We start from the raw sequence: 9,160 nt of genomic DNA, 5'->3' as shown, positions 1-9,160 counted from the left end.
TTTTGATGTCTTTACTGTTATTCTAAAATGTGGAAAATAGTAAAAACAAAGAAACATATTCTTTAAAATAAAGAAAAGTTGATCACAAAAAAGAAATAAAGAAAGATGTGTGTCCAAACTTTTGACTGGTAGTGTACATACATAGAAGAGCAGGCTCAATCGTACATTCAAAGAGAGAACAGTGCGTGAACCCAAAAGAGCCACTGGAATTGAATTTGTATCTTTTTATCTTACTCCCATGCTGGGAAACAGCCCTATTCTTTCACTCTCTGACTACCTGGGCAGCAGAAAGGTTTGCGGAAATGTTCCACCCAGATCAGCTTAAGTCACCAGATAAGCGATCATGTTACAGTATGAAGGATGAGGTTTTTTTTTATGCCACACCAGTAACCTTTTCAACTGGTGGCATATGAAACTATACTGTGTTATTCTCCCCATACGTTTCGCATGACTTCTTACCCATTACACTACCAGTCAAAGGTTTGGACACACCTGATTGAATGTACTATGTTTTTCACAATGTTAAAGCCATTTTGATCTAAAGGCTTATGCTTAAATGCTTGAAATTTGTTTTTGTTTTTTTTGTTTTTTAGAAATAAATAGTGTTGATATAAATTGATGCCTATGTATGAATTTCTTTCCAAAGCCTTTGACTTTCCATCAAGGCAAAATTCCATTTATGTTATTTCATAGTTTTGAGTCAGTCTTAACTGATATTCTAAAATGTGGAAAATAGTAAAAATAAAGAAAAATGTGTGTGTGACTGGTAGTGTACCTCTTCCATAATTTTATAATACACACCAGGAGGTGACATATTTTTGGTGTCATGCGGGTGTCATGCCTGAGCATCCTGTTGGTGAGTGTCAGCACGTAGTGTGTGTGTGTGTGTGTGTGTGTGCACATGCTCGTGCCCAGGTCATTATGAGTGCACTTAAGCTGAATCACAAGACCAGATGCGTACGTTTGGTAATAACTGCCATGCCGACCAAACAGGTTCAACGGTGCGAGGGCAAGGCGGAAACGTCCACGCTACCACAGTGACTAACAGTAGATACCTTTGTTAGCCATCTTCATATATTTGAACTCTCACTACATCTTAATGACAAGGTATAATTTAATTTAATCATGGTCACGGTAAAAATGTGTTATTTCATTTTGTATATATATTGTAATGTTCATATCATCGCTGTCGGGTGGAAACCTTGTATCTTCAACATTTCATCTTTTCAGGAACAAAAAAAAAAGAGCCATTGTTTTTAGCTTGATGACAATGCATATTTGAGTTTATCCAATGGGGTTTTGAATGGTTTTTATCAGCCCAAGAGGTCAGAGAATTTTCTCGACCCATAGAAGAGCATGTAATCCCTTATTGATTATGAGGTTTCCACACAACAGCAGTATGGAATGGTTCGCATTTAGATTTTTAGTTTGTTAAAATTCACTTGGGGGCGTCCTGGTGTCTCAGTGGTCTAAGGCGCGTACCATGTACACATGACGTCCTCCTGTGTTCGAAGCCAGCTCGTCCACCTCTCTCCCAATCTTTTCTGTCTCTCTCAACGTTGAACGTTGAATCGAATAAAGGCAAAAATGCCCCCCAAAAAAAAATCTTTAAAAAGAAAGATTGAAGTGTTTGAAGAGCCTTGTCTATCCAGAGCTACCATTCCTAAATCACTAACCAACATTACAAGCAGCATAGAAAAGAGTGCAAGGGTCAAATCAACAGCATCCAGACAATCAAAGTAACCCATTCCTGTATCCCTAGCATGTCCATTTGTCCGTTTTCAGAGCCATGCATGCTTCTTCTAGCAAATTTCTTTTTCAAGTTCACACTTTATTTGAATACAATATCAAGTTTTAAAGGTCTTCTCCTGTGATTATGTTCCTGTACATTGTGTATGACAGCAGAGACCTTTGTTAATAATTACTACTGTCCAGCCTTTCACAGAGTTGACAGCTCAATGCTGTCTGGACTTGTCTGTTCAATAGCTGGGGAGGGCAAATGTTCAAGAAAGAAAACATTGCAGACAATGAGGATATTGAAACAAACACGGGAGCTGGCATTGCCGTCAACAGACCAGTTCTTGGCATTGTCTTCAGTCTCATATGACTGCTTTCAAATATGAACCCATACACACACACACACGCAAACACACATGCACACACACGGTACATTCTCTCTTTCCTATGTGGGAAACAAACACTAGTGGAGGTTTGTATGGAGAACTCGTTAAAGAGATGTAAATGGCAGGTAATGGGTGATATGTTTGAGAGGTCAGGCCTCACTGATAATCACCAGACAATCTCACACACACACACACACACACATACACACAGACACTGGTGCTGTTGCTTTGAGTGTGTTACCAAACCCATTTCCTGTAATTTACCTTAACGAGCCCTCCAGTCAAATCCCCATAGGTGGCTCTCTTTTAAAAGGAGAGGTCACCTTGCCTCATGTCAGGAAAAGTAAGACACACACACATTTTCTTATATAGCATCAAATGACACAAAATCCAAACATTTCAGATGTTACACTGTGTGACACCCTCATACCTCAGACACTGGCAGCTGCCAAGTGGAAATTACTGACCTCAATTATATTACTAGAAGGCACTCAGAGAGTGCAAACTTACTGTTACACCCAAACACATCATTCCTATCACTTACATTTTAAGTTAAATTGATTTCTTGACCCTGTAAACAAACCTATAAGATTTGGAATCAAGTCTTTGTCTTTGTTAGTTTAAATATAATCAATTGTTCAATCAATCAATCGAGGAAACTCGTTCACATTTTTGTTTTAAATATCCTGCTGACGAACAGATAAACTAACAGAGGCAAAAACATAAACTCTTTGGTAGAGGTAATAATGATAACAATAACCTTAATTTAGATACATTAGAAGATTACTAAAGATTTTGCAGTGTGAAAAATTTGAAGTCCTCAATAGAAAACAGGAATCCAGGAAGATATACTGTACTTTGGCCTACAGTAATGATAGTGTTGGTTTCCTCGTGCTCGTAATTTATTTTCAGTCTAGTAGGTTACGGGTATTGCAAATCTGAAGGAAGGAACAGGTAAAATGTGCAGTGACTTGGCACAATTCCATTGTCAGGGGTCGTGCAGGTGAGCAGCAGAATTGTTTCCATCACATACACCCTTGGGCCTATACCCCTCCCTCCAGAGATGACATGCATGACGTCAGAGGCTTCTGGGAGTGGAGTTAAAAAGGGACACACCTAAAACGAAATGAGTTTTGTTTTTTTTGTTCCCTTACCTACTCCGGTGTCTACACCCCTCCCTCCTCTGTTTAAATACTGGAACAAAGTGAACAGAGGTACTACATCCTCACCTGGGAGCCTGCTGAGAGCGTCTGGGGCAGAAGTCCACCTGTGAACCACACATAAGAGGAAAACTACAGCTACACAAATTCTTTATTTCAAGGACCTCGTTGTCTTCTTTGCCAAATCTCACACATCAGATTAAAGAAAAAAAGATCTACAGGTAGGCTACAACGATAATGACAGCAGTGAAATGTAGTGCTTACGTTGTTATGATGTTACACCCTTTCACCTGCTATGTAGTGTCCAATTGTAATTTACCTAGTCATAAGTGATAGTGATATGTTTATAATAATTTTATTTATATAGTATTTGTTTATTGATGGATGGATAAAATTAGTACTTGACAATGGCAGTTCAAATTTAATTCATATTATAGTATCCTTTTAAGTAAGGTAGTAATTAACACAAATTTACATTAAAACATTTTTGTCTTTAAACAGTCATCAAATTTTTTAATATTCAGTAATAGAAAAATACTAAATGAATGTGGTAAATATAATAAAATGGAATAGAATTTTTGGTTTAGATTCCTTTTAGGTTTATACATACATGGGTTTTTATATGTTTTGTAATAATTTTAGTTCTTAATTATTCACAGTTTTTAAAAATCATGATTTTAGTAGAACAACTACCTACTTGACACCTCAGGCCCATGATTTCCTATACTGAGAGAAAATGTATGTTAAATTATTAAGCAGAAGGTAAAATGATAAATTACAGCCTAATCTTAATGATTCCAAATTTTTAAAATTCATAAGATTTTTTGTCATGAAATGGTACAGTAAATTACACTTCAGACCATGTACTTTTTATGTTAAGAGCAAACTGATTTGTTAAATATAGAATGATAAATATATCTTAATCATATCTCATATATAATATATATAATAACAATATATATTATCTTAATTATATAATATTCATTATTCTTCTTTTTTTTTTTAATTAATAGGGTTAATTTAGTTGTAAAAGGGTATAGTATTTTACACTTACGACAGCAATTTTTGATTTTAGAATTGATTCATTTTAAATATTTTTCTATGCTAGTCTGAGCTTAATAAATATAAGTTACTGTAGCTGATGAGCCTGTCCCATTACTTACTTGAATGATCTTTACCCACCAACTCCAGATATGGACAACAAACTGGTCCTTACTGTTGTGCTTGTGGCATGCGCCTGGATGTCTGCGGGCACCAACGCTCAGACTACGACCACAATGCCCACAACAGCGAACGCTGCGACTACAACAGCAAACGCTGCGACTACAACAGCGAACGCCGCCGCGACTACAACAATGAACGCCGCCGCGACTACAACAGCAAACGCTGCGACTACAACAGCGAACGCCGCGACTACAACAGCGAACGCCGCGACTACAACAGCAAACGCCGCGACTACAACAGCGAACGCCGCCGCGACTACAACAGCAAACGCTGCAACTACAACAGCGAACGCCGCCGCGACTACAACAATGAACGCCGCCGCGACTACAACAATGAACGCCGCCGCGACTACAACAATGAACGCCGCCGCGACTACAACAGCAAACGCTGCAACTACAACAGCGAACGCCGCGACTGCAACAGCAAACGCTGCAACTACAACAGCGAGTGGCGTGACAACAACAGGCGGCATGACAACAACAGGCGGCATGACAACAACAGGCGGCATGACAACAACAGCGAGCGGTGTGACAACAACAGGCGGCATGACAACAACAGCGAGCGGTGTGACAACAACAGGCGGCATGACAACAACAGGCGGCGTGACAACAACAGGCGGCGTGACAACAACAGGCGGCGTGACAACAACAGCGAGCGGTGTGACAACAACAGGCGGCATGACAACAACAGGTGGCGTGACAACAACAGGCGGCATGACAACTGTAATGACTACAATTGCCACAACAGCAGCCCCACTGGTGACCAACACCACAGTAGAAGTTCTCACGGTGAGTGAAAATAAATACTACAAAACAGAAAAGCAAAGAGCACAGCAGAACAGAATAGAGTAAAATGATAACATAAAATAGAATGTAACAGAACAGAGTGGAATAGAATGGAATAATTTCACTTTCATTGACGGTGCTGGACTGCATCACACCTCGCACAATGCGGCCCTCTTAAGTGTTCCCTCTCTTCCTCCTCCCATCACACACACACACAGACACCTGTCTCTAGGGAACAATGTGGGACGACCCAGCTCTGCGCGAGCGAGCCATCTGACTGTAACCCAGCTGTACCAGGGTCGTGTTTCTTTGTTGGCATCCAGCAGACCAGCGGCCAGAACTTTGAGTTCCAGCTCTCAGGAGAGACAGATGGCTATATCGCCGCCAGCCTGTCCACCGACACCACACCGGTATGCAAGGCTCACTGTAACTATACACATAGAATTTTAGTCTGCCATTGAATCTAACCCTCAACTGATTTCCCTGGTTTCAAGGTAATTAAACTAATCAAACTAATGAAATGTCATGCAGATCTTGTGGCTCTGCCATGTAGTTTGTTTAAAATCAGTTGTGTATAGGTGTTAATCGTTCTGTCTCCGGTTTTGCCCCACAGGGAGGTAATGACACCACCTACATCTGTGTAAACAACAACAGCGCTGTTGCCTTCTTTGGCGCTTTCCTCGACAACAACCAGCTGACTCTAATAAATGTGAGTTTTACCTGCCTCTCTGGGACAGTGGGGTAGGGCTGGGTGGGGGTTGGGGGTGGGGATGGCTTTGGGTGGGGTAGGGCTGGTGGGGTGTTTGGGGTGGGGATGGCTTGGGTGGAGTAGGGCTGGGGGTGTGTTGGAGGTGGGGTAAGGCTGGGTGAGGGTTGGGGGCGGGGATGAGAAGCGTGAACTCCCCACCTAACATTGTGTGGTATGTTTTTTCGTCTATTGGTGTCCCCTTCCCTGTAGTCTGGTATTGTTCTTTTGCTGGTTTGCCCACTGAAAAATACTGGTAACATAGATAACCCCACCCCAACACGAGCTTTATGAATGCTGATTCAGTCCTCATGTCAGCTAATATACTACTTATGTCATTAGTTAGACAGTAATTAAATACTAAATAAATGCCTTGGGGTAAACCATGATAATTTGTGTTTGGAACCTGTTTTTCATGTTTATGTACTTCTCATTCTCTCCCCCTGGGTTGGTTCATCCTCTGCTTTTTGTTTGAAAAATCAAATACTGAATAGAGACTTGACATGCAATGATTGAATCAATATTACTTAATTAATATTAATGTCCCATGTAGCTGTTTTTAACCTGCTGCCCAGGCAATGTCAAGGCAAAGTGTTCATTTAAAATGTTACCAGGACATCTCTATGGGGGATGAATATTGTTTATATCAATACACCATTGAAAAGAAATTGTCATCTGTGTCCTATACTAAACTGAGTGTGTTCGCTCTGCAGCTGCCGGTGAACTCAGTGAGGGGCAGTGTCAATGGAAGACAAGTCCAGTGTACATTTGCTGCCACCATACCTGACTCTACTGCAAGGGCATCAACAAGCTTCTCTACCACCTTCTCCACTGGAGCCTTCAACAGTAGTAAGCTAATGAATTTAAGATACACATATACACACATACTGTACATCATGCACAAACACAGAGGTAACACACTCACAGCAGACAACTGCCTGCCTCCACTAAAACTTTCAACAATAGTATACAGGCATATACACACACAAACACACAGATAATGGATTTCTGACCACTGATCATACTAATCCTAATTCTGTTCTCCCATTTGCTGACGACATACCACTAATCTTTTGTCTTTTGCTTGTGCCCTTAGGTTCTGGTGCTGTGGGGAGCCCCACCACCCAAATCCGGACCAACATTGTCGACCTGTCAAACCCCAACAGCAACGTCACCAACCAGATTTCTAGCAACACCACCGCCGCACCCACCACCGCCGCACCCACCACCGCCCACGCCATCACACTCCAGCAATCCCTGTCCCAAGGTAAATACAAGAGAATGGCTTGGTTTTGCACAACATCTGAAACTAGGATCTTCCCATGCCATATATATATTATTAACCAGTCGCCGGTAGTGCATGAATTTTCTACGTCGGCTATTGACCACAGTCAGCTTGTTTCCTTGTGTGACGGTGCGGAAATAGTTGGCTGCAGCTGGATATTTGCCTAGTATCACCTGTCAGCAGCCATTAAACATGAACAAGTGTTGCTGTATGTCTCAGTTATAACTGCAACACTATTGGCAATACATCCAGCAATCAACTATCTTAAATTAGAGCACGGCGATATGGTTGCTTGTGATTTCGACGTAAAGAATGCCTGTAAAGTCCTAAAGATGAAATTTGTCTGTATGACTAAACCCTCTGTTTTTTTTTCTTTGTCTGTCTTTGTCTTTCTCTATTCCCCTAAATCCAATAGCTCTGCTGATCATTGCGGGCTTGCTGGGTCTGGCCATGCTGTAAGGAAACTGATGACCGAAGCCAAACCCCTGAGTGAAAACAGGAAAATCACAACTTCCCTATCCATATACATCTACCACTGAACATATTTATAAGTCCCATCACTGCAAAGCATCTCACAGGAGAAGAGTGCAGTTTCTCAGAGTTCGTATGTTGATAATTAAGAGAATTACGTCATATGGGGGAGTTGATCCTTTATCCTAGACTACACCTGCTACTCTGAGGTGCTTTTGGTGACACAGTACATCCCAGACATTTAGGATCACACTACATTTTCTGTCAATTCACTGTAGGCTACAGGAAAGTCACTTTTCTACAGCCCTTTTACAGCAGGTTCTGAAAGAAAGAAGTCAATGATATTTTAAGTGTGTTTTAATTTAATGTTATATGTGCAATCCTCGTCTGCAGAAGCCAGAGTACTGCTGGTAATAAGAACCTTAGGCCCGTATCGTTACTGTCAAGCGAAAACCTCATAACCATGACCCTAGAAAAAATCTCTGTAAAATTTCAATATTACATGGGTGTCAATCTGTAAAATATAAATGTATTTTAAGTTTATACAATTTTATTTTCATCAAAAGTTGAAGGCTCAGAGATAAGGTTTCTCTCCGACAACGGCCAAATGAAGAACTTTTTTTATTTTATTTTTTTTACCATGATTCTGTTTTGTTTACCCTGAGAATCAGATGTGCCCTCATGACTATGTATGTTGTCTATTGTGTGTGTGACTGCACATCTGCCTGTGTGTACTGTGCGTTTTGTGTACACACACAAGAGACAAGCAGATGAACAGACACTTAATATTTGTCAGTGCCTCCTCTCCTGTCACTCATATAATGATGCCAATAGATGGCAGACATGAGTGTTTTTGTGTACCTGTGTTCTTCTGACCGGTGTGAATGTTGAGTGAGTGAATGAGAACATAGTGTCAGTGATAAAATATTGCTCTAAAGATGAAGCCTACATTGGCTGATATTTGTGTGTGTATGTGTGTGTGTCTGTGTACTGTATGAGCATGCATGCAAAAAGAGCAATCGCTCTTGAAGGAGAAGCAATGTAACCACAGGTTGGCGAAACACTGATATTGCACTTTGTAATATTTAATAATGGAGTTTTTACATATTTTTGAAATAAATGTTTTACTCATACTGATTCTCTTGTTGCCATTTATAGTATATTATACTATATTATATTACATTACATTATATTATATTAATACATACAGTATATTATATATATGTGTGTATACCTATATATATATATATATATATAGAGAGAGAGAGAGAGAGAGATAAATATATAATATATATATATTATAATATAATATATATATATATATATATATATATATTATAATATATTACCATTTACACTCTTTGGCA

The 9,160-nt window shown here is 40.0% G+C and overlaps 1 protein-coding gene across 3 annotated transcripts; it reads left to right on the top strand.

Moving 5' to 3' along the window:
* The first annotated feature begins 3,325 nt into the window (after nt 1-3,325).
* On the top strand, nt 3,326-8,926 carry LOC139641033 (mucin-22). Of its 3 annotated transcripts, none has more exons than XM_071515249.1 (8): nt 3,326-3,504; nt 4,475-5,047; nt 5,123-5,295; nt 5,511-5,702; nt 5,906-6,001; nt 6,751-6,886; nt 7,134-7,304; nt 7,738-8,926. In XM_071515249.1, the coding sequence occupies exons 2-8, from the start codon at nt 4,477-4,479 to the stop codon at nt 7,779-7,781; spliced, it is 1,383 nt and encodes a 460-aa protein (XP_071371350.1). In that variant the 5' UTR covers nt 3,326-3,504; nt 4,475-4,476; the 3' UTR covers nt 7,782-8,926. The 3 variants fall into 3 exon arrangements, with proteins under 3 accessions (XP_071371350.1, XP_071371351.1, XP_071371349.1); XM_071515250.1 differs by having other exon boundaries at nt 4,475-5,104; nt 5,216-5,295; XM_071515248.1 differs by having other exon boundaries at nt 4,475-5,295.
* The last annotated feature ends 234 nt before the right edge of the window (nt 8,927-9,160 follow it).

Source organism: Centroberyx affinis, unplaced genomic scaffold, assembly GCF_046629955.1.
Source record: "Centroberyx affinis isolate AG114_WGS23_722 - 3 ecotype Tasmania unplaced genomic scaffold, CSIRO-AGI_Caff_v1 ptg000334l_1, whole genome shotgun sequence".
In the NCBI taxonomy this organism is placed as follows: domain Eukaryota; kingdom Metazoa; phylum Chordata; class Actinopteri; order Beryciformes; family Berycidae; genus Centroberyx; species Centroberyx affinis.
Note: the sequence above shows the minus strand (reverse complement) of the source record. Positions and strands in the feature narration are given on the sequence as shown.